This window comes from Lepidochelys kempii, chromosome 2 (genome assembly GCF_965140285.1).
Source record: "Lepidochelys kempii isolate rLepKem1 chromosome 2, rLepKem1.hap1, whole genome shotgun sequence".
In the NCBI taxonomy this organism is placed as follows: Eukaryota; Metazoa; Chordata; order Testudines; family Cheloniidae; genus Lepidochelys; species Lepidochelys kempii.
Window position 1 is genome coordinate 181,865,276 of NC_136381.1, and position 26,118 is coordinate 181,891,393.

The 26,118-nt window shown below is 41.5% G+C and overlaps 1 protein-coding gene across 1 annotated transcript in view; it reads left to right on the top strand.

Annotated features, from left to right (window-relative positions):
• Positions 1 to 26,118, top strand: part of TBX20 (T-box transcription factor 20) — a 45,052-nt gene that overhangs the window by 15,205 nt on the left and 3,729 nt on the right. Inside the window, exons 5-7 of the mRNA XM_073329492.1 lie at positions 4,228 to 4,386; positions 9,756 to 9,832; positions 23,878 to 23,990. Coding sequence (XP_073185593.1) covers positions 4,228 to 4,386; positions 9,756 to 9,832; positions 23,878 to 23,990 — 349 coding nt within the window. The remainder of the gene's footprint in view (positions 1 to 4,227; positions 4,387 to 9,755; positions 9,833 to 23,877; positions 23,991 to 26,118) is intronic.

The following is a 26,118-nucleotide window of genomic DNA, read 5'->3' on the forward strand; positions in this document are numbered from 1 at the left end:
AATGAGTGTAGGATCATGCCCTAAGATCTTGATCCTGCAATGAGATCTGTGTGGCTGAATGTTGTGCATGCAAAGGCCACTGACATCAGTGAGGCTCCAGGTGGGTAAAGGGATGCCCTTGTGTAGAATTCATTGTAGGAGTGAAGCATTTATTTTCTTAAACGATCTAAGACATTTTTATATATGTATATAAAATCTGACAGTCTACATGCTGTAACAAATATATTTTTTGTAAACGCAAGGCAGTTCATTTTAAAAAAATCACTTTCCTGAGCTAATGCTGCAAACGATCACTTTATAGTGAAACCCACTTCTGTGAATACCACACAAGGGGACAATCCTGCACAAAGAACACACACTGGCGTAGCAAATAGTCCGATAGAATGGCTACGAGTGCTGCTGATGTCATCTCCTTATGCAATTATTAAGGGCCAGATTGCAACTTTCAAAGCAACAGCAACATGTTTGGGAGGGGCGTGGATGTGCCCTGAATTTGGCTTTGTCTCCACTAGCACTTTTGTCCGTCAGGTGTGTGGGAGAAAAACCCCACACCACTGACTGACATAAGTTTCATTACTGCTGCTTGTTGAGCGTGGTTTAATTATGCCACCAGGAGACTCTCTCCCGTTGGCATAGACCAGCTACACGGGACATGTTACAGCGGCAGAGTAGTGTGGACATAGCCTTAGTGGAAGTGGCTGCAGCCACTCTACCTGAGGAGAGTCAGGCAGTGAGAATGCCTCTGGTGGTGTTGGAGACAGCACCTCCACCTCCTTTTTGGAGGTGCAGTCTATGTTCTCCCCCTCATTTGGTTAACTAAAGCATGTAGCAGGATGGAAGGGCCTGTCCATACCCTCACCCACGCCTACCCTTTTTGCGGTATGTGGTAACACGGCTAGTACTATGACTCCCTCAAATCTTGCATCAAGGAATACAACCACTTGGATCATGACTACCCCCTGCACAGGTGGAGAATCAGAGAAACAAGGCAGAGAACTTTCCTCTTTTCTTGCTCACGTGTGCAGGGAGCCACTAGAGTCTGATCCTAAATCTGCTGGGCACCAATGTACCATAAGATGATGGCATTTCCATAAAGGAAGATCTCACCAAAGACAAAGGACCTGACAGTGCATCCCGGTTGCATGCAACACTCCTGTTTACATCCAGTGCCACACAAGGACTATAGTACCAGGTCCAAACGCTGTGGGAAGAACATATTGGTCTATGTATTTATTTTAGAACACTCTCCATTTAATTTTTGTGTCCTTTTATGTTGGAGTAGTTGTCAATATGTAAATACCATCACCAGATACTGTATAGACCTATGAAACAAATTCATTCTATGAAGCCTTTGAAACAGATGGTTCTTTGAATTATGGCAATGATATTTTTGAGTTAAGCAGCTTTGATTTTTAGGCCTTCTGAAATGGCACCTTTGAATTTAAAAAGCTCCTTTTCTCTGACTGGTTCTCTTATTTGGCCTATTAAAATGTTCATTGCATTTGACGAGCCATATTGGCTCATGAGGGAGTCTTAATGGCCTTAAAATGCCTTAATATTTTCGGTTTTCAGATACAAAAGTTGAAACTATGCTAACCCCTGTTTTTTATGGTCACTTGTTCTTTCCATCCCCTGAAAGACACTTCTGGTTGTTGTTACAGGATGTAAAGTGGTGAGGTGTTCTATTTGTAGAAGGGTTCTTTTTCTGAAACAAAATCCACCTGAAGTGAAGAAATGTTCTTTTTTAATTTTAAGCTTAGCATTTGTTTTTCTTCTCTTATTCTGAGACTTCTGGACTTGTATCCTTAATATACATAACAACAGTGATGGCACTATTTGTATTCAGTCTATGCACTGGGCAGTAGTCTTTTCATTGTGTGCATGACATAAAGTTTGTTGCAAGGAAACACACAGTAAAACTCTGCATTTGTATGTGTCTCTGGTTTACATCTTAGAACTAAGAGTAATTATAGAAATAATATGTTGAACACTTTTGTTTTTCTTTCTATTTATGGAACATTTGTGAATGATTTTTCTCAAATGTATTTTAAAAGGCTGGTAAAATTTTTCACAAATTTCATATACTTTATGGCTTGCTACTTATGCCTTGCTGTGATTGGTTACATATATCACATGGTATTATTTCCATTCCCTGATTAGACCAGCTCTGAGTATAACTCTTGCATGGCATTTGTGCTAGAGAAACTTGATTGCATGCGTGTTCCCAGAAAATGCACACACAGGGTATCAACATGGCTTATGAGTAATCATTTCATCTGGGATTTTCAAAGTAGCCTATGGGAGTTAGACACTAACTTTCTTCAATGGACAATGGGTGCCTAAATCACTTAAGCTACGTTGAAAATCTCAACCTATAAATGTGAATAAATATTAGTGGACACTTATTTGCAGTATTCACCCAGCTCTAATATTTACGAGCCTTGCCACATTCACTGTTCATCTAATACATACATGAGTAGACTTATCTCTGTCTGGCATACACAGAGTAGTATACATGTGCACCTAAGGTATATGCACTTGTGTGGTGGCAGTACGGGGGAGGAGGGGAAGAGGTGTAAACAACTACAGACACAAAGAAGGGGGGTGAGATCAAATAAACTTGAGAACTACTGACTTAAACTATCATTCATATAACTTTTGAATTGGGCGCAGAGTACAGCGTTTCTTTATGGCTGATGCGCTTCATGAACCAGGTTGTTTATGAAAGTTTTGTATGCAAGAAGAGAAAGGGGCACTGAAATGCACTATCTGGAGGGCTAAGAGTGACACACAGTTGGGAGTGGATAAAGAAGACAAAAGAGCAGTGAGGTGAAAAACTCTGGAGCAGCCTAGGGGATGGAAGGGGAAGTGGGAGAAGGGCAGAGAAGTAGATGAGGTGATGTTTTGTGCAGTGTCTTGAAGGTGAGAGCAAGGAGCTTGAAATCAATGCAGAAATAGAGTGCAAGCCAGAGTCAGGAAGAATACTGAAATGGTAAACGTTTGCTTACTACACAAAGCACTAAAACGATGTCTCATTCTCATGATGATTGTAATGCACTAAATTCTGCTCTCCATTGCACATGTGCATCCCCACTGAAATCAGAGTACAAGTCAGAGCAGTACTTGGCCCAATGGGAGGAGAAAAAGGTACAGTAGGAATCGACTGATGTAACAAAGCTGATGCAAGAGCACAGCTGTAATGCAATAGGTAACCTGCATTATTTACTGAGTTATCAAGAAAGACTGTGTTTCTCCTGTTGACTTTCAGTTTAACACTTTTCTTTGAATGTAGATCGGCTATTCCAGATGATGTACTGAATTTCCTGTGAGCTCCTTGCAGCCCTGTAAAATGGAACTACCTACCCAATCCCACTGCCAGTTTAGTCTCAAAGCTGTGATTATATCTAGAATGAAAAATGGTGCAAACCTAACTCTACATTTCATTTTTATATTCTAGTATTGTGATTAGAAACTGGGCAAATAGAACTCAGCCCGATGCCAACGGAAGTGAATGGGTGTCTTTCCTATGGTTTCAGTGGGCACTGAAGTCAGTTAATTGGAGGATTAGACAAGAATGGATTTTTTTCCACAAGCAAATGTTAATGAAGAAAAACGGCAAAATTTGCAACAAATATTCCCTTTGATGCGTTACTCATGGTCCTCCTCTGCTTTTTGATTTCTGTTAGTTTAGCAGTCAGATTTGAGTATATAGGACAAGCTGCTTTAAAAGCCAGGTTTGCACCATAAGCACCTGATTTATTTTTCCAAAGGAGCCACAAGCTGGCATCATTTTGTATGTGTTCACAACTTTGTAGTTGCCCACTCCTGTGTGTACACTTTTCAAGCACTCAAACTTGCCTAGGCAGTTAATAACTTCAAACACCTTTGCACATAAGTGATAGAATGTGCACATGTCAAACCTAGCTCCTGGATGAACAAGTGTTAATTCTTGGAGAGAGTGTGCTCAGGAATTTTGTGCACGCATAAAAGGAGGCCATTTTCTGAAATTTATGCCTTAATGGCCTGGTTATCAGAAGTGAGCACCCATTGAAGTCAAAGGAAGCGGAGGTGCTCAGCATCTCTGACAGTCAGCTCCTATGTATCTACATTACTGCTGCCATGGTGTAGCCCTGTAACTTTAATGTGCGCTGGCTTTTTACAGTCATGTTCTGTTCAAGTTGTCTTAATCTTAAACTCAGGACAACCTTTTGTAACTCTTTGCTTCAGATCATTTTGAACTCCATGCACAAGTACCAGCCCAGGGTGCACATCATTAAGAAGAAAGATCACACTGCCTCCTTGCTAAATCTGAAATCTGAAGAGTTCAGGACGTTTATCTTTCCAGAAACAGTTTTCACAGCAGTCACTGCCTACCAGAATCAGTTGGTGAGTGTGATGCTAGATCATTTTTAGAACTCTCATTAACTTGTCTAAAGTTCTCTGTGTTAATAAATTCCCCCTTTTAATTCAGCATAGACGTCTCTCTGATGTTAGAGAGCTCGCAAGGACTTTTTTCCTCTCTTTGGGCCTGATCCTGCTCGCTTTCCATTCAAGAGTAATTCGTATATACATGTGTACTTCTAATAACCACAGGTGCTGGAAGTAGGGGTGCGGCCCAGCTTGACGTGGTTTCCATTAAATCCAGTTTGATTCAATGGCTCTCAGCACCTCCACTATACAAACGGTTCCAGCACCCCTGTTAATAACGTCAATGGATTAATAGAACAACAGCTACTCAGAGAACAATAAGAATTATTCACAGGTAAAGGTTACAGAAACAAGCCTTTTAGTTTGAATCTTTATTTCTACGTGGATAAAGCTGTGGCCCATTATTGTTTAGTACTTTTCAAATTAACCCTATCAGTTCACCTTGGGGCTGTTCCAACTTCCAATGATCCTATGTCAGAGAGCTTTTGGCTGAGCTATATCCTGGCTTGGATATATTGACTGACTGGACTTTAAAAATTGACTAATTAAGCTACAAGGGTAACATGTAAGGGAAACAACCCAGAAATAGGCCTTTCTCACTCTGGCTAAATAATACCAGTTATACATTTGAATATCAAACTGGTACGCCAATGAATAACATCCACAAAATGGACTAGGATCATAACAATGGAACCTGCTTTTAACATTGGATGTAATAAGTAAATTTAGAAAGGCTGTAAACAATGGAATGAAAACACTTCAGTGGGAATTGGATAAGGCCTTTAATATTGAAGTCAATAGAAAGACTCCTACTGACTTCTCTGGGCGTTGGATCACATCCTAAAAGAGAATAGCTAACGCACTAGCTAACTTTCTTGCCTACATTAAAAACGTTTAGATTAGTAATGTGCCAAATACCTTCCCAGATGTTCGGACTGTATGATCACAGACTCAGAGTACTCTGTCTAAAATGTACAACATTTCCTAACAGAAAACAAAGCTTCCAGTTGCGGTAAATGGAATGAAGCTACTGTGTGTTGTAGAGAATAAGCAATGTAAATAAATATTGTACTGTACCTTAGGCACCTCTTTAGATCATATTCATAGAGTGTAAGGCCAGAAGGGATCACTAGCTCATGTAGTCTGACCTACTATTTTAAAAATTCTTTCTCTAAGGATATGACTTGGAGTTCCTACAGTTATGACATACACCAAACCTAGCTTAATATCTGCCCCAGAGCTCAAAATGTTTCCATTTAAACTCACATTTATAACTGAATGCAAAAGAAAATTAGTCATGCAGTAATCTAGATAGTACACCAGCAAGAAATTTGTTTAGAAAAGGGCGTTCAGTTGACTTTCTGTAGAAATCAGCCAAATTTTAAAAATCCAATTTAAAACTGGAATTTACTTCTGTACAATAGATTGGTGCTTATCGCTGACATTTAGATCATGGCCATTTCTAAACAAAACTTCCCTAAGTACATACAATGAATACTACAAAATTTCTCAATGGAACATCTCTGGAACCCCTAGAGATTGATGCTGTCATTCTATTTATGACTAATGAAAATGGAACATTTTTTCATTTCTGCCATTTCTTTCCTTGCTGTTTTAAGGGGGGCTGATTACATTTCTGCAGGTTATTAGATAAAAGCTAAATACATTACACTTTCAACAAACTATCTCATATTTTAAGATTTAAAGGGCATACATTTGTTTAACAGTCAAACCACTGCTACAGAGTTGAATTGTAGGTCAAATTTCATTTTTAAATGCTTTCTAGCAGATGTTCTTCTGATTGTTTGTGAGACAGTCTCTGAGGATAAATGTTATTTCTATGTGAGATCAGAAATGGTTGTGAGTCTCATGTGGAATGGTTTCAGAGTAACAGCCGTGTTAGTCTGTATCCGCAAAAAGAAAAGGAGGACTTGTGGCACCTTAGAGACTAACCAATTTATTTGAGCATAAGCTTTTGTGAGCTACAGCTCACTTCATCGGATAGGACAAGTTTCACTCGGGGGATGTCATACCAAGTCATTAGTATTAGAGAAATGGCAATCTGATTAGCACAAAAATAGATTTAAGTCGGTTTCCCTCAAGATTCCTGGATTCATAGATTCCAAAGCCAGAAGGGACCACTGTGATCCTCAAGCTGCCCTTCTGTAGAACACAGGCCATAGAACTTCCCCCGAAGAATTCCTTGAGCAGATCTTTTAGACAAACATCCAATCTTGATTTAAAAATTGTCAGTGATGGAGAATCCACCGCGATCCTGAGGAAGTTGTTCCTATGGTTGACATGATTTGCCCAAACCTACACAATGTGTCAGTGTCAGAACTAGTGGTTTCGGGAGGAGTCCTATCCCAAATCGGTCTGAAAAATCTAAATCTCAAAATTTTTCATGAGCCTGGTTTGGATTAATTGAAACATGTTGTTCTGATTTTGACCTTTTTAAAAAAAATATAACCTCCCCCCTAAAATTTCAAAACAAAAAGTAGCTTTGAACCAAATTATTAAACTTTTCATATCAGAAATGTCAAAACGGGACATTTTGACAAATTTGAACTTTATTGCAAACCTGTTTTTGAATTGGGAGATTTGTCGAGATCAACCCTTTTCTATGCACCGTTTCAGTTTTGAAAATCAGCATTTTCCAAAGGGAAAAAACATCAGAACATTCCCAACCAGCGCTAGTGATGAACATTTATTTGCATTATGGGAATGCCTAATAGCCCCAGCTGAGATTGGGGCCCCATTGTGCTTGAATAATCCATACTAACACACTATAACTCCTGGTCCTCATAAACCCGCATAGTAAGAGTCAGTCCCTGCCCCCAAAAGCTTGAACTCTAAATAGACAAGGCAAGGAGTAAGAGAGGAAACAACAGCACAGAGAGTTGAAGTGACTTGCTCAAGGTCACACAGCAGGTCAGTGACAGAGGGTGAAATCCAGACCACACTGAAGTCAATGGGAGTTTTGCCATGGCCATCAATGGAGCCAAGATTTCACCCCAAGTCTCCTGACTGCAGTCCAGTGCACTATCTACTAGACGAGGCTGCCTATATATTTGTAGTTCCTAGTTCCCAGACTTGTTGTAGTCAGATCACTAGACCACACCTTGCATTTGTATAATATAGATAGCAACTTGAAAAAAACCCATCAGTCCTCCTTTGCTTTCCCTAGTTTTCATAAACCTTCCCTCCCACTCCTCGGACTTCCTGCCCGGAAGAGTGGTCTCTCAGAATGAAGAGTCAGATTTGGCTGTAATCTTCTCTGGTTTCAGATGGGTCACCCAGCACTAATATATCCTTGCTCTATGAAAGCATGTGAACATTCAGGGAGTTGGAATTGCTTGTTTTAATTTCTGAATCTTCAAGGCCCATTTTTAAGCAACGTGGTGACCAATATACCACAGGCCTTTTACGGGGAGGCCAGGATGAAATTGGTGATGATTCTTCAGTGGTGCTAATCTCTGTTAACACAGGAGATTCTGAGTTCCCTGGACTCTCATTGGCTTCAACTGGAGCTGATGGCACTCACAGCTTTGTGAGAGATGATCAGGCTTCAAACCCTTGCTTCCAGTAGCCTTTTAATTCCATCAGGGCAAAATATATTTGGCAAACCTAATTTTTGTTGCATCCTTCCAAATTTTAAGCACAGAATCTGCCTATTGAAAGCAAAAGTACAGATTTGATCAATTTTATCACAAAACCAATTGAAACCACCAATGACAATTTTGGGTAGATGGGTACACAAAGAATTCTTTACAATGACTCAACAGGCAGTATGACAGCAGGGGACAAAATTTACTGGACAGTATAACTCAAATAAATCACAGGAAGGCAAATCCATCCCCGGTGTAAGCCAAAGCAACTCTATTGGTTTCTCAGGATGACTGCAGTTTTTCCTTTAAAGTTTTGAAGAGCCAGGGATATCTTGGCCAAAAGAGCATCTCTCCTTATCCTGTTCCTCCCCCTTACCACACTCTTACACCCATATGTTACACGACTATATAAATGGATTTGGATGGAGCATTATTGGCAGAAAATGGCACCTGCATCTGCTTGCATAACATAATTTTGCTATAAGATCAATACATATTTAAAGAGCTCCTAGACAAGTTTTAATCACATTAAATGGCAACGAACACAAATTCTATCTTTTTTCCCCACAGTTGCTTCTGGAACAAAGCTCCTGCCTATTATGTTCTGTTGGTTGCATTTTCTGGTTTCTCTGTCTTCTCTGATAATGCCTATAAGGTCCATAGGGGTGTTTATGTTTTATACATATACAGGGCCCAATCCTGAGAGGTGTGGAAGACATTCAGCAGCTCTGAGGATCAGGCCAGGAAGGCTTGGGGTTCTCAAAGGAAGCTTTCTTGCACATCTCTTTTGAAAATGAGAGGCTGTTGCTGTTTAAGCCAATAGCTGAATTTGAAGAAGGGGAGAAAGTTTTTGGTTAAGATAGCCAATCTCGTAAGACTGTAATTGTTTTAGTAGGGTCACTCTTTTAACTCAGCCTTACCAAATCTGGTTTTAACTGTGACATTTTCCCCCGCCTCTGTACAAAACAGTGCCAGTGTCTCTGTGTGTGGTTTATTAGGCTCGGCTTGGACCAGTTATATTAAAGTCAAAATTGTCGGGGCTGCTTGAGACAATGCTTTAAAATCAGCAGGGCCAGCAGATTGTGGGCCCCTCCCCCTCCAAAGTAGGTTGCAATACCAATGTAGTGTTTACTGCTCTTGTTTCAGTGCTGCATGTATGACCCGTTTTGGGCTGATGGAGATTGTTTTGGAGACAATAGCTTGAGACTCCTGTAGAATCAAAATATTTCCCTCTTTACCATAGCCACATATGGGGCACCTCACAGGCTTCCCCTGCTTCTGTTTAAATCTACTATTCCCCTAACTTCCTCCATCAATACACACAACTCTTTTGGACCCATGACCTAGCCCTGCCTTGTCAGTTATCATGACACTGGACTTTGGGACAGATGCCAGAAAGGAAGCCTGATTTGTCCTCTCACTTACATCAGTTTTACACCAGTGTAATGCCATTGACTTCAGTGGAGCGACTCCTGATTTATCCTGGTATGAGAGGAGACTCAACCTTTGAATCCTGAGCTTTGATGCTGGTGGTGCCAATTCAGTGGCTTCACAGAAGCCCCCATGTTTGCTTGATCCAGTCCAGAGAGTAGTCATAAAAGAAATGGGAATGTGGATACACGTAGCTGTGAGGTCATGAGGATGGATTGGTAAAAACTTTGAACACTGCAATACCTTGGTCCCACAATCATGTTGTGTTGCTCTTTTCTGTGTTTCCAGATAACCAAGCTGAAAATTGACAGCAACCCTTTTGCTAAAGGATTCCGGGACTCTTCCAGACTCACTGATATCGAGAGGTAATGGGGACTTTCTGTTTACTTTCTATGCAGATAAGATAAAGAGAAGAGAGAGTTTGTAGGAAAAAGCATCCTTTCAACTCCTGAGAAGCTGTGCATTTTAACGTTATCTTGTTGCATATAGTAAGTCTCCTCCACCTCCTTTAAAAATGCTTATAAAACTTATGAAGACAGAGCTGTTTTGAGCCTTGACAGCTGCTCCAGCTGAGTCTGATCTATTCCTCTCTCTGATGCTGCTTCTTAAAGGGGTCACTTTTATGGCTTCCATTTTTCTTAAACTGCAGAATGCAAAGCATCCTTCTTATCATGCCATTCAGTCCTATTGAAGGTGATGAGCTGGGCCTCCGGGAAATGTGATCTATGGTACTGTAAAAAAAAAAGCCCTTGTATTGTCCACTGTTCCCCAAAAGGAAAAAGAAAATGAGTGCTTTCCAAAATATACTGTTAAAACTGCATTAACATTTCTGCCCCTTTGGTCCTAGCACTTGGTGTAGCTTTCATGTGACCTGTTTTAGAAATTCCAGATACGGAAGTCAGCAAGTGCTGCTGTCCGGACAAATCCATAACCCTCATTTTGATGGCAGAGATACCACTTTTGTTTAATTTGAGATTGTAATGCAAGCTTCATTCTGGGGGAGAATGTGTCTGGAGACTGCTATGAAGTTTGTGTCTATGAGTTGCCTCTAGTCAGTGGATACTTAGCCTTGTCATGTGATGAGGGCATTAATACAGACCCATGTTGGGTGCGAAGGACTAGGAAATAAAGATCAGTTCCTTATCAGTGCTCCTTTAGGTCATGCCTTTACTAGACAGAGCCATATGTAAACTAAAATTTTGGCAAAAATGGATCAAATTAAGCCACCAGACTCCTTCAGTCTGGAAGAGGATCTTACCGAGAACTGAAGGAGGTGGTTACAGCACTTTCAAAATTTCCTAGTAGCAAGTGATACTGGGAAAAGACTGAGAGAATGAAATCCTCTAGAGTCTACACTCCTATGTGTGGCTGGCCCAGAAGCACTGATGATCTACAGCAGTGTTTTCCAACGACTGGTCCATGGACCGCCGTCGGTCCCTAAGATCTCCCTGATGCAGTTTAGGAAGGCAGCAACCTGGTATCAAAAAGATTGAGTAACATTGATCTATAGTTCATCCCTGTGTGAGCCTGAAGGGGATTGCAAAGTGCTGTCTGAAATCATTACAAAATGTCAGGAATGCTTTGATCCCAGCAAGAATATTACTTGGGGAAAGGCACATGTATTGTCTAAGAAACTGGCTGTCAGGCAAGATCATTGACTAGTAGCTTTATTACATAGGTATGTAATGTAAGTTATGTGACTTTAAACAGTTAGACGGGTGAATTAGAGGTTGAATTATGTGTGGTATAATGGATAATTAGGGCAAAGAACAGTTACTGTGATAAATGGTATTTGCATAACACAGGAAATATGTGCAGGGCTAGTGAAAACTGCTTTCCAAATGAAAGTCTTAGTAAGCAGTGAACAAACTGAAGTGCATCTAATTAAAAAAGCATACCGTGGCATAATGACAGCAGACTAGGGTAAACAAATTGCAGTGACCGGATTTGTTTGACAAGTGATAGTAGGAAGAGCAGAGGACTACCACATGATCCCTTTCCAACACGAAATGTGATCCTCTCAAACAGGGAACCCAAAAGGCCCAACAAGAGCATGAGAGAGTAATTCTGAATAGGCAGCCAACAGAGAATGCTTAGGCGCCTCCAGGCATATAAACGGATTGGGACTATAGTGAGGAAATTGCTGGCTGTGATGGGAGTTTTTACAAAGGACATCCAAAAATAACAGCACATGGCATGTAGTCAGGGAAGTCAAGCATAATCCACGGTGCCATTTTGATTATTGAGAAGTGTGAGAACAGAGCCCGAGACAGCCTATCCTGGTCAGGCATGAATGCTGCCATCAAAGATAAGGTATCCAATTGTAATACCACGTGTAATACAAGAAATGGATTGTGAAAACCTTGAAGCCACAGGAGATTCCTGATTTTCCTTTAGTCCATGGCAGGCTCACATCTATTTTTCAATTAAATGGGAAAGAGTCCATCTTATTAGTGGTCTATGGCATTTTAAAAATTACACTGTTGCACAACACATCAAGTAGCAAAGTAGTAAAAGTGTGACACACAAGAGTGCTGATAAGAGACTGGTTGAGGTTTTTTATTTATTTCCTATCCTTATTCTAATAGATCAGAACTGTAAAAGGTTTTTTTCTGTTCATAGACATTAAAATACCCCAGCATGTTACAATAGGAAATGTAATGTCTATAAGTGTTACTTCTGTAAGCTGCACATCTGCAATCATAGTATAGTATGTTTTTATAAGAGCCAATGATAGCACCATCAAAAGCAGGGGTAGTCTATTTTTTGTCAAGGTCCAACTTTCTTGGTCAAGGTATAGTCAATGTCCAGACTCCAGGGAAAATAATAATGATAAAATACTAAGTAAATAAAAAGATTTTGGGGTCTGTTCAAAAGCACCTGGTGGTCCGGATTTGGCCTCTGGTCCACCTATTGACTACCCCTGGCCTAAAATGACAGCTAAATAAGCTAGACAGAAAGAAAAAGAAATAGGAAAAATAAGATCTAGCGATCCCATGCGATGGAGAATAAGGCAGTATAATTTTTTTCATATTTGACACCCATTAAAAGTCATGCATTACAATATTTTAGGCAATAGATTGAATGATGCAATTTGAGTTTTGTCTTGCTATAATAATAAATAGCTTCAACACGGCCACCACTTGAAATAAACAATATTGTTATTGTATTTCTATGTCCGGGAGAAGAATATGCAAGATAAATACACATTCACACATCTCTTTATAGTTGAAAATTTGACTAGATGTTGCAAGTAGATTTTCCAGTCAATGCATGGGCTTCCCAAAGCAGATATGCATACAGTGCATGCATGAATAAATTGAAATGTTGCACAGTGATCTTAATGATCTCCAATCTGTGAAGCATCCCATGATGTAAGGGCCAAAAGAGCACTCATTCATCATCAGCTGCAAGATTTTAGGATGACCTAAGTAGTGTGAAAGTGGACAAAGCTTTGGATTTCATTTCCAGGTATTTAAGTCTGCTTTTTCCTAAACAGCCTGTGGGGAGGGACACAAATCAGATCAATTGATCTTTAGAGACCTGAAGAAATTAAATTAGTCTGGAGTCAGTTACTGCACTAAACCATCTAGTAATTGGATTGCTCCTTGTTACTGATTGAAAACAGCCCCTATCTGTAACAATATAGGGAGCTTTTCTTTATAGTAGATCTGAGAAAAAAACACATCTTTTTATGACATGATGACAGAAATTGCACTTTTCTAACCTAATTGAATACGATTTTATAAATATGTGACTTTAACGATTTGAAGTTTCCTGTTCCAGATTTACGATCACTATGTAGGAAATCCAAACTGAAAATGCCTTTAGGATTGAATCTGTTTGCATTGTACATATTGAAGTTACAACAATATAAATAAGGACAATGGAGTGTGCAAAATGGTATAGACTTTGGGCACCTGTAACTATTGATATTAGTATACTTGCTCTCATTTCTATTCAAATAACTGAACATAGTCTTCTTTTCTTGGTAGCTTTCCATTCATAACTTTTATCGAGTAAAAATGTTCGGTGGCTGGGGTATATTTCAAATTTACACATTTAGGTTGTGAGATTCCTTTGTAATCATTAGAAGTGAACAAAGAGACTCTATTCTCTTTCCACAAATTACTTTTTCTGGCAATCTATCTACGCTCACTCTGGGCAGACTTTATCCAGAGGCACTGTGTCTTAGAAAAATCACTGACTCACCCACGGACACTGGCCCTTTTTATTTATTTTTTTGTCTTCAATACTTGCTCTGTTGTAGGTTGGTTCCTTCAGCCAGTGCCTTTAAAAAGTTAAATTTAACGACAAGTATCACACTGTGGTATATGACATACCATGGTGTCAACCATAGTATATCAGGCACTGTGGTGTGGTCACGGTTGGTGAATGCCAGGGGTCAAAGTAACTTAACGGACTTACTGGTACACAGGGTAGCTGGGGTCCTGGGCAAGGGCGGGGGGAGGGCGGGGGAGGCTCTGGGCCCCCGGAAGGTGCGGAAGGGGTGGGGCTGGGGCCAGACTCCCCCAGCCAGCCCTGCAGCGCTGCTGGCTCGTGCCACCTGGGGCTCTGGTGGCGATTTAAAGGGCCCAGGGCGCCAGCTGCTGGCACGGTAGCGGTAGCAGTGGCTGGGAACTTCAGGCCCTTTAAATCACCGTCAGAGCCCTGGGCCCTTTAAATCGCCCCTGGAGCCCCCTGGTAGAGGCGGCGGCCGGGAGCCCCAGGGCTCCGGCAGTGATTTAAAGGGCCAGGGGCTCTGGCCGCTGCCGGGAGCCCCGGGGCCTTTTAAATTGCCAGACCCTTTTGCCCTGCCCCCCTGCATTAGCGGCCCTCCCGGTACGGTCGGCTGTATACCAGCTTTCTGACCGGTACGCCGGACCGGACCAAACCAGCTTACTTTCACCTCTGATGAATGCTGATTTTTTTAAAATAACTATTGTTAAAAAGGCTATTAAATAGCTTGAGAATAAGCAAACGTCACTGGCAACATGTATGACGTGAGCCTCTTTATACTTCTGCCGAACAAGAGCCCAAAGGCTATAAGAACTGTCAAATCGCAAGGCCAGTAGGTTCACTTTTTGCTGTGTGTGTGTCTGAAGGCCTCCTTGGGGCTTGTGGTGAAGAATTAGCCTTGGGAATAATATCATGTACACCAGCCAGCAAGAAATTCAATCCCTTTAAAGTATGGGAGTCAACAGAACTACTGAACCATAAACTAATGTTCAGAGTGCGATCGACGGATCATACTTTTATTCTGGACTTTTTTTTTGTTTTAGTGCATGTGAGGAAAGCTCAGGAATGGACTGGTGACTGTATTAAAGGGAACTGAGCGGGTGTCCTCTCTTGCATACCTCTAATAAACACTCGCTGAAGTCAGAGAGATGCATCAAGAGGAGATAGCTCTTAATGCAGAAGTGTGGCCTGACCACCAAAACAATACTTAGCATCAGAGAGAGAGAGAGAGTAAAAAGGAGATGTGCGGGGAAGCCCCAACTCAGCATTTCATATTGGTTTCCTTGGTAATCAGGGTCAACATTTTCCTACATTGGGCAGTCTCTGCCTAAAAAACAGAAGTATATTGTATAAAGGCATAAACAGAATGTGAAATGTGCTTGAACTCTCAAATATGGGCATAGCCCCATCTACATTGCAGTCACACCGTGAGCTTAGTTAGGTGATATCAGTGGTAAACTTGACTGGGGTCAGTACCTCTTTTGCTTTCCAACCCAATGCAGGACCCCTTCCTTTTACCTAGCATCTATCAAAAGAGACCTCTTCCTATCCCCTTTTAGCCCCCTCCAGGGGCCAGAAAGCACGCATGCCCTCTAAACTGGCAGAGAGGCATATGCTGCTTGATAGTGCCACTGGCCCCCACAGGCACCAACTCCGTCGGTGCTCTGGGGCTGGAGCACCCATGGGGGGAAAATGGTGGGTGCTGAGCAGCCACTGCAGCCCCATTATCAGTTCCCACCCAGCGCCTCCCACCTGCCCGCAGACCTCATGGATCAGAGCCTCCCCCTCCCTCCCCACGCCTCCTGCCTGCTGTGATCAGCTGTTTTGCGGCATGCAGGAGGCTCTGGGGGGAAGGGGGGAGGAGCAAGGACATGGTCGCTGGGAGGAGGGGGCGAAACTGGGCAGGAACAGGCAGGGTGGGGGTGGAGCAGGGATGGGAAGAGGCGGGTAGGGGTGGGGCCTTGGGGAAAGGGGTGAAGTGGGGACAGAGCCTGGGGCAGAGCTGGGGGTCGAGCACCCTCTGGCACTTTGGACAGTCGGCACCTGTGCTGGTCCCACCCCCATTTCCAAAGCAATTTATAACTCTGTGCTAATTCTTCTCCAATATGGATCAAAGACCCACCTCCCCTGCTTGTTTTTCCTCTGGAGGAGTTGTCAGAAACCAGCATTGGGAAGAGATAAGTCCTATCAGAAGCACAGGTTGGGGGCTGGACAAGGGTGCTAGGCATAGGGGAGCCCCCAGTCTGGTTTCTTACAAGCTTTCCTTCCCAACCCTGCCTCCTGGTGGCCAGGAGCCAACCTTTCCTCCTTTCCAGCCCAGCAATAGCCCAGCTGAAACCTTGGAATCTGTCTACTTCCCAATATTTTAAACACCTGGAACCCAGATTAGTCTCCTAATGGGCCTGATTTGCTGTTGCCCTGCCCCATGTGTAGTCAATTGCACTAGTGCAAAGTGGGTACAAAACACTAACATGCTGATTTGGTAGCCTCTTGCTCACTTTTCCACTCACTGTGCACTGGTGTGAATGACTACAGAAGGGGCAGAGTAATTTAGAATCAAGCACATCATTTCCACTGCTAAGGAGATTCTCTATGTGGATTTCTCTTATCCTGCATGAGAGTGAACATCAGTCACCTCCAGGACACTGCTCTCATCTCACTTCCCTGACCTTAAAAAAAAAAAAAAAAAAAAAAAGCTCTCTGCTCCCCCGGGGTTAAATCTGACCCAATGGAGTAAAGCTAGGGATGAGCATAATCCCATATGTCATTAGTTTAAGAAACAAATCACATAAATACCTCTAGTGAACTTTCACGTGAGTTTGCGACTTGACAAATCAGGGGAGAGGAATATAAAGTAAACATTTTACTTTTCTGATTTGCTGCATATCGCCCTTTTCCCTTTTTTGGGGTGGGGGTGTATATGAGGTGGAAGGGGGAAGGGCTATTTAATATCCTCGTGCTTTAATTCCATATTTTCTACTATTTTTTTCCATATAGTGGTCTAAATCTTGCTATTTTACCTTAATGCAAAGTATAAGGCTTATCACAGCTCTTCCAAAGTTAAAATTAGTGGCTGGTATGTGTGTTGTGATATGCCATCATCTCAGGAAGTGTCATTTCTGAGATAAACCCTGCCTGTACCCTACTGTTTTCCAAACCCAGGTTTTTCCAAATACCAGCAAATATTTTATTTTGATTTGTCTTCTTTTAAAGACTCTTTGCTTTTTGTGTGTTGTATTTATCCAGGTCTAGCATGTTAGTTTTGAATTCTGTGGCTAATTTTGGCTCCCTAGCACACTTTGGGCCAGATTCTATTTTCACTTTAACCCATTCAACGCCATTTAATTTGATGGGCCCAAAACCTCAGCTGGTGTCGACTGGCCTAGCTCTGCCAAACTATGTCAATTTTAACAAGATGAGGATTTGGCCTGATGAGTGTAACTAAGAGCTGGATTATGTTCAGAAAGCCAGCATGCAATATCAGCATATCAGCATAATTTGTTGGAAGTGCTATATATGTTGTTAATCGTGTGTTGTGTGTATGCAGTAAGCATTGTGGCTGGACGATTCCTGAACAGGTTTGCAGATAAATGTTTGTTATTCACTTCACTCTGTTCCCCCTTCAGTAAAAGGGCACTTGTTCCTCCCCTGCTTTTTTTTTAAAAGGACTCCTTTTCACCACTTGAGTCATGGACAAATTAGTCGTCTTTTCCTTTAAAAAAAAAAAGTTCTACTAGAGTGAGACTTCCAGCAAGTTTTTTTTTTTTTTTTTTTTTTGCCTTCTGAACCCATTTATTCTGTCTGTCTTCACATCACCTCACTTCTGATGTCTTCTGTTATCTGGGCTCTCTTCCAAATGTACTAACCGGCAGCTACAAAAAAGGGAAACCTTTGAAATCCAGAACTAAAGAAGTTATTCAATCTGTAAACTGATAATTCATACACTCTGTATCCTGTTTGGTATTTTTCTTTGTGTTGCACTGAATGGCCAAGCAAAACACAGTTGTCAGCTTTATTATTTTCCTCCTATTAATCCATTGTACATTGCATTTTCTTAAAAAAGGAAAGCAGCAAAAGACGTGGGGAGTGGATTAGGATGGATCCTTATTGTTTTGCTTATCCCCCAGATTGATAGTGAGGGAGCTCCTGAAAAATGGAGAAAACATGGACAGGTTGGTCTGCGTGGCTCATAATGTCTGTAGCTATTTTAGGTATTCCTGACAGCATCTCCTCAAGGAACTACAGGTGCAGAGGGTTTTTCTCTGAAGCAAAAGATGGTGAATAGTGGAATTTCTCTCTGCACTTTGTCTTCAATAGACATCAGACCAGGCCCATAGTGGAATGGTTGGATGAGCAGTATGTAGGAATCTCTGATTTTTGTATGTGTCTAAGATGGGTGCTAACCTGCACCTGCCACTGCCAGGGTGGTCCAGTTATGCATTAGCTTTGTCTGTTGCCTTGGGCTAAGACTAAAAATGTTGCCTAAAGCCTGCTCCATCCAAAGGAAGAAGGTAGAAATCTTGTCCCCATCCCATGTACACTCGCTCTCTAGCACTGATACCAACTGCAGAAAAAGACACAACTTCAAATATATGCAAGAATAGAGTGGACTTGGCATCCATGGTCCTAACCATACACTGTATTGTGCGCAGATAGGCCCCACTGATCTGATGGTGACTCCGTGGGAATTGTATGTGCCCATGCATAATACATTGCGGCATCAAAGCCCAGGTGATCAGAACACGCTATCCTGTAGGCTGCAGTGAGAGCACCACAAACAGCAAATGAGAGATTTGATGAAAAGTCTTCAAAGGAATGCCTTCTTTTGCCTACAAGGCAGCATAGCCCCTTTCATCTTGATTGAGGATCTGGCCATAGTGATCCTTGCCTTTATCATCTCCAGAGTGAATTTCTATAATTCACTTGGGTTTGACGATGGAAGGAAACAGATGTTCCAGCTTATGCAAGATATTGCCCCACTCCTCAGTTGCAAAGAACACTTAAGAGTGCTTTGTATTTTTTTTTAAAAAGGAGGACTTGTGGCACCTTAGAGACTAACCAATTTATTTGAGCATAAGCTTATATATATGCTCAAATAAATTGGTTAGTCTCTAAGGTGCCACAAGTCCTCCTTTTCTTTTTGCGAATACAGACTAACACGGCTGCTACTCTGAAACCTTGTATTTTTTACTGACTCTCAGGTCACTGCCAGTGGCATTTAAGGCCTTGGTCTGAATCTGTTAGTGGATCAGGTCCCAGCTACATCAGAGACTGCCTGTCAATTCATGGTCCTCTGAGACAGCTCTGCTGTTCCAGGACAGTGCCGCTAACAAGGCCTAAGATTGTCCTAGTGAAAACTGGAGGTAAAGCATTGTCAGTCAAGAGACCTCAGCTTTGGAATGAGTTACCATAGGAGGTAAGACTGAGCCATCCATCCCATAGGTCAATACATCACTGGAATTGGTGGCTTGATGTTGCAACCAAGGTGTGGAAGCTCTGATGATCCCCTGAGAGAAAAATTTTCCATGATCCGTCATTAGGTGTCACTACCCTTGATATGCAGCACGCAATGAGTGCTGCAATCACCCATGCATCATTGAAATGCTACGTCCTGTCCAGATTATTGGATTCATGGTTCAAAACCACTATGGCTTCTTTCTGATGTGGAGAAGAGAGGGACTTTATTCAATATAAATGAAGGTTGACTGACCAGTCTTGTCTCACCATGTGCTTCTATCACTCTACAGTTCTTTGAGATCCTCGTAAGTTCCCTTCCCACATTACCATTTATCCTGTTCATCCTGCCTCTTCCACCACTGCCATTATGTGTCCTCCTATTCCATGCTGGCCAACAGCAACTCAGTTTCCTGCTTGCCATCTGGTACACAGTTACTCCCCTGTTCAGACAGCTCCAGCTCCTATCTTCTCTGACCTCTTCCTCGTCTCCAGCCCATTCCATGCTGTTATTTTACACTTGTATACTTAGCAGAATTTGATCATGATATTTTATAGTACTAATGTGCGGATTTCATTCATATTAGTTTAAAAGGGGAGCTTGAAGGGTGACAAAATGTTGGGAGAGCATGCAAAATAAATTGGCCGTAAAATAACATCTTCACCTCCACTTCTCTGACAGCTCCAACCCCCTCAGTATTCAGTTACCCTAACTTTACTGCTGAATAGAAGGTGACATGGAAATCTAAGTAACTGCATAAAGTAAAAATCAGTTGAGTTAAGCATTAGGCAATAACGATCTGCAAACTGAAGACCAAAAGCTTTTCTTGGATTAAACTGAAATTACTTCATTTTTCACAAGATGCTCAGCTGATTATAGATCAAGTCTGAACATTTTCAAGGAATGCTTCTAAAAACACCAACAATCTGATTCTCAGTCTCCAGTTTTCATTTATTAAGTATTTTTATTGAACCAAATCATAATATGGCAAATATTGATTTATCGTTCAGTGATTTATAAAATTAGCTGCATACATCTTTTAAGCAATGTTGTGAGATGATCAGCCTAGTTATTAATTCCTTTCATTTGCTTAAGACCTTTTGCCCACACAAATATAAAACTATACATTTTAAATAAATGAATATTGTTCCCATTAAGTTCATTTCTATGTTTGGGGTGGGTTTTTTGAGTATTTCTCTCCCCCACCCCCAATCTCCGTATACAGATTGTCATGCTACAGGTATCCTAGATAGTGCACTTTTGTATAATCCAAATTTCAGGTAATCTGTGTCGGGGTTCGCCGGTGGGAGGGCTTACTCTTTTACTCCACCACACAGACACGTCGTGTGAATCAAAATCTAGACCTTTAAAATTAAAAATCATGAGTTGTTTTTTAATAAAACCATAAACCAGCAATGCAGTCAGACGAGATTATTTTATGTAAAATTTTGAATGTTAAACGTCAGGTGCTGAGAACAGGGCCTTGTCTGCAGGACCGGCTCTAGGCACCAGCAAAGCAAGCACGTGCTTAGGGCAGCACAATTCCAGGTGTGGCATTCTGGCCACCCTTTCTTTTTTTTTGGCTTGGGCAGTTGCGCCCTCGGAGCTTGGGATGGCAAATTTTTTGCTTGGGGTGGCAAAAATCCTAGAGCTGGCCCTGCTGGTCTGTACTCGAAAGGGTTTGCCGTTACAGCTCTAAAAGCAAATCGTCCTAGTGCAAATGCAGCTTACGCCAGCAAAAGAGTTCTTTTGTCCGTACAACTCATCCCATTTCCCCAATGAAATAAGCTATAATGAAATAACTTTTTTGCTAGTATATCAGTATCTACACTATGGTTTTTGCTGGTATAAAAATGTTGTAAAAAAATCACAGCCCTACGCGACATTTCAGTCCCGGCAGAAAAATTTGTGTAGACCTGGCCCATGGTTACAGCTCAGAACGAACACTTTTGTGTCACGAGCTGCTTTTCCTAATCTTAATTTCCTCATTCTTAATTTTTTCCTGTTTTTTAAAATACTTTTTCTTTTCACAATGAATCTGATGATTTTTGGCACAATGTCTGCAAAATAATAGTAATAATAATTCATAAAAAATCCAAACGTACTGTGCCCCACTTCCAAACTTTTCACATTCAGGGTTCACGTAAAAGTCATACCTCTTTTCCCTTTAAAAAAGACAACCACATAAGATAATACAGTTTTCTGTCTAGCAAAGTGACCCATCTGGAAAGAATTTAGTATGCAATAATTGTGGGTATTTGATTTAGTTTTAAATTCCCAAAGGGCAATTCAAAGGTAAATTTATTGGGCCAAATTTATCTGTAATGTACCTCCATTGAACCTCATAAGGTTACAGATGAATTTGGCCCATTGAACTAGAACTGGAGCCTGCATTGTTTCTGCCGTTTCACAACATTATTACATACCGTACATCAGAGTATATCATTACAAGCGGACATTTACTACTAATAAAGTCAATACAGACATATCACCTGAACATGATTTATTTTTTTCAGAGCTTTTAAGGTTAGTTGCTGTATATCTGGCCTTCAAATGTGAAAGTGCTTACTGCTTGGCATCTACCCCACTTTGCCAAGGCAATCCCAATTCATTATTCTGTGCTGGTCTCCTATTCTCCATGTTTCTTTCTTTCTTTCTTTCTTTCTTTCTTTCTTTCTTGGTAAGCAACATTTCCCAGTCTGTTTGAAAAAGAAAAGACCTAAGAGGCATTAAATACATAACATAAACAATGCCGTCTGTCTTTTTCTTTGTAAAATCTTCTTGGAGATAGCCCTGATATGCCCACTGTTTTCAATCACTTAAAAGGCAATAATTCAATTATATCATCCTCTACGTAGGAACTGCCATTGCTTTCAGTCCACTTCCAATCCTGACACAAGTAAATCACTTAGATAAGATCCCCTTTTTATTTTTTTTTCCAGGAGACTAGCATAAGTAATGATACCAGCGATAGACCAAGGACAAAATGACTATAATAGCCTTTTTGTAGGAAAGGAAAACATGTGCCACAGTGATTTATTGTGCTATTTGGAAAATGTTTTTCCTTGGAATTTTTGCAACAGCTGAATTGCCATAATAAAATACACGTAGCAACATTATCAGATGGTAAGGCCGAAAGAAACCTGTGCCCAATAAATGTATTACCTGTGTGAAGGTATAAGGGATACCATGTCTCTGGGGTCAGAGACCTGCAGCTGGCTGGCTAGCTAATTAGCCCTGCCCTCTGCACCTGAGAAAAGAGCTGGACCTTAATGGCTGATCCATATAAAAGAGGGCAACAGGAAATGGAGAGGGGAGGCTGCAACACCTACCAGAAAGTTGAGGGGCCAGGGGCTGTGCTCCTAATGAACTGCTACTGGTGCTACTGCAGAGAGGAATTGCTCCAGAAATCAAAATGGACAGAAAGGAGATTGTGTGAAGTCCTTTATTTCTGAGGCAAGAGCCAGGAAATTTTGGGTTGCTGAAGTTACTGGTGTGAGGGGCAGAGTTGGGGAAGGGACTACTTGGCCTGTGCTGGCTTTGAGGAAGGAGTTTGTGAGGTTTGGATTTCTTTTTGTTAAGAAGCCTTAAATGAAAAACATCTACCTCTGCTGGAAAGTGCTTGCCTGGATTCTGTGAGAGAGCTCAGCCAGAATTACCCCAGGAAGTGAGCTGGCTCAGCAAAATCAAAACCTGGTTTGGTAGGAGGAAAGTTCTGTAAGATAGGCCCCAATCCTTTATAGACTGGATTTCCTGGATGAGAACAGGAATATAAAGCCACACTGGAAATGTATTAGATTCATTCTTGGTGTAATGCAACTGATTTAAATGGAAATATACCAGGGATTTGGTATATTTGGTCCTCTCCATAAATTGGCTTACTCCTCATGTAGTTATGACTTTCTTCTATTTAAAAACTGTTTGTGTGAATTCAGTGCCTGTTCAAGGTGCCAGGCAGAGAGATCTAGGCCTACCAGACTCTGCTAGTCCATAGAATAGGTACCTCATGAGAGGGAGCACAGCAGATTTCCCATACTGTATTGTTAATATGCCTACACCCTGACTGTGAGGGACTGTCCTTGCAGGTGAGCTGTGTCCATGGCCATGTCCTGATCTTGCTGACAGTCCCTGCAAGAATGGGGGCGTGCCAGCTGTGATGGTAGGATCTGTGAAGTGGACACTTGTTCATTGGGAATTGGATTGTGACCATCACTCCTGACCCAGACTTAGTTTTACTCGCACAAATGTTCACAGAACATGAATTAAAGCTTGCAATCTTCAAATACTTGGTGAGGCTGGTTTTATATTGACTGTGAAAACCCACATGCGAAACTTGGTGGTAAATTTGCTCTCATTCATTCCAGAACCAGACACAACACAATGTAAGACGTGGCCAACAATGAGTAAACAATATTTATTGAATTTGGGATTTTTAGCACAAGCCACAGAGTAACTGAAATGCATGAAACATCTTGTTTTAATGATTTTGAGAATTTGAGAAAAATATGATCTGTTGGTGTGTACTTCATGAACAGAGACAATCTGTTCATCATTTTCCCCCCTAATTTAATTATTCATTCAGCTATAGTGTCTGAGCTGATGTCAGCCATACGTCTGGTTTAGTTACAGCATAGAATGGGTTACGGGATTTATATGCTAAACAGAAGTGGTAATGCTTAGGATGCTACTGACGTACAATATTGCTTTCTTCCATAGAGAGAGTGTGGAGAGCCTTATTCAAAAGCATTCCTATGCACGCTCCCCCATCAGAACCTATGGAGGAGAAGATGATGTTCTGGGAGATGAGAGCCAGGCAACACAAAGCAGAGGTAGGAAAATACATTGACGAGAACACATTAAGGACTAAATTCTCCACTGCATCTCAACTCTCTGCAGTGCCAGGGAGAAGGGGGACACATCCAGTGCTGCCCAGCTCTGCAGAGTTGCTTTAACTTATGCCACCGAAGTAAGACCCCTAACTGATCCTATAGCAGTGGAGTTTAGCCTCCACCCCGTCTTTGGCATGCTTTGTACGCTGGTGGTGTGTTGAGAGGTGGTTGGTTCAGGAGAGAGTTATGCTGCCTTCATCAGCTTGATGCCACATAACATTCCTTTACACAAGAAGAACTCTCTGCTGGCCATCTCCAGCTGGAATATGGCTATGCTGCATTGCCTGAGCAGTGCCAAGGGATATGGCAGGCTGGAGAATTGGCCTTAAACTTGTAATGACCTGGGTGACTAAAGCCCCATACCTTCCTGTCATTTCACCCCCAAAGGACTTAGTTTTGTTTGTTTTACCAATTGCAAAACCAATTGCTACTCTGAATTGCCTTCCAAATGGATGCTTGCTGCACAGGTTAGATTGCCAGTCACTATGCTAGTCAAAATAGACCTATACTGCTATGGCTATAGCTTCCTGACCTTAATGTGGTGTTCCCTGCCTGGCGACTTCATGACCTGCTTCATCTGCAATAGCCACTTGAGGTAAAACAGTTCTGTCTTCCTGTAGGCTGGCAGGGCCCTTGTCTTATCCTCTGACTTCATGCAGTGTTGCTAAGACAGGAGCATTGTTCCTGTTCATAAGCTCTTTGGACATAGGGGAAAACTGTACTCGCTTTGAACCATGAGTTTCTCTTCAGCAAAGGTGTTCATTTGCACTTGCTCATGCATTTCTGTCCCTAAGAACAATGCCTTAATTTCTGGAGTTGCTGGGCCAGATCCTCAGCTGGTACGTTTGAAGTCCTTCAGTGGAGTCAGCTAGTTTACATCAGTTGAGTATATCCTTGGTGCCACTGTTATTTCCCCCCCACCCCATTACAATACATGGTGGTGTACAACTTACTGCTTCTCCAAATGAGTAATATACATCCCCGCTGCCCTCCAAAAGCATAGGACTAGCAATCTGTGACAGTCTTACTAAGGGAGACTCCCAAAAAGTATGAGGGGAAATGTAAAAATATCTCTGAAATTCTCAGCAAAATCTTTTGATAACCTCTTTAAAAACTGTCTTAAAATGGATGCATAATAAGGGAGTTGAATGAGACTTGGCAGGTGAGCAAGTGCTGCTGGCTTCAGCATATGGCAAGAGGTCTGTGGGTCCTGACCATACCTGGAATCAGCAGACCATGTCCCCAGCAGGTATTATATTTGGGACTCACTGGAGCACTGGTTGTAATCCTTCTCTGCTTCTGTACGGATGGGAAGAGGCACCCGCTTCCCCATCAAGTGCTCTCATTGTAAGGGGCACGATTTTTTTCCATGATGTATAGAAAGTGAAGAGTTTGCAATACTCATAATTTACTTCAAAACCCATTCAGTGCATTCGTTTTCAAAGTATTTGGGCACTTTGTTCTGGTCCCACTAGCCCCTAGAAGTACAGAGGCATGTAAAAATGAAGAAAAAATTGGGGGAGAAGAAAGGAGAAATGACAAACTATTTCAGGATCTCCAAAAGTTTGTTTGGGGTTTAATTCTTGCAACAGGCAAAGGTTTGCAAGGGTCCTCCCCCTACCCCTTATTGGTTTGAGCATTCTGTTTAGGCAGTCTTAGGGAGTCTCAAAGTACAATAATCAAATCTAAAATGTGATCACAAAGGCCAGCAGCTTATGCTGGTGTTTCTGAGAATCCCAGAGAACCTGGCACTGTTTCTGGAACACAAAATACCAAGCTCAAGATAACCTGAGTGTTATTGAATGTTCACTATAACATGAAGTCTGGTTACCAAAGTTATTAACAAATAGGAGGGATTTATATCCTTGCACAAAACATAACCCTCTACAATTAAAAATATACTGTATGTGTACACACAAACTCATACATGACACAGCTCAGGGTTGATAATAGAGATAGGGCCAAGTGTAAAATTCAGATTCTAATCCAGATTTGGACACAAACTTCCCCACAACTCAGATATTCAGATTCAGGGTTTATAGAAGATTTTGTTTTGGTCTATTGTAGA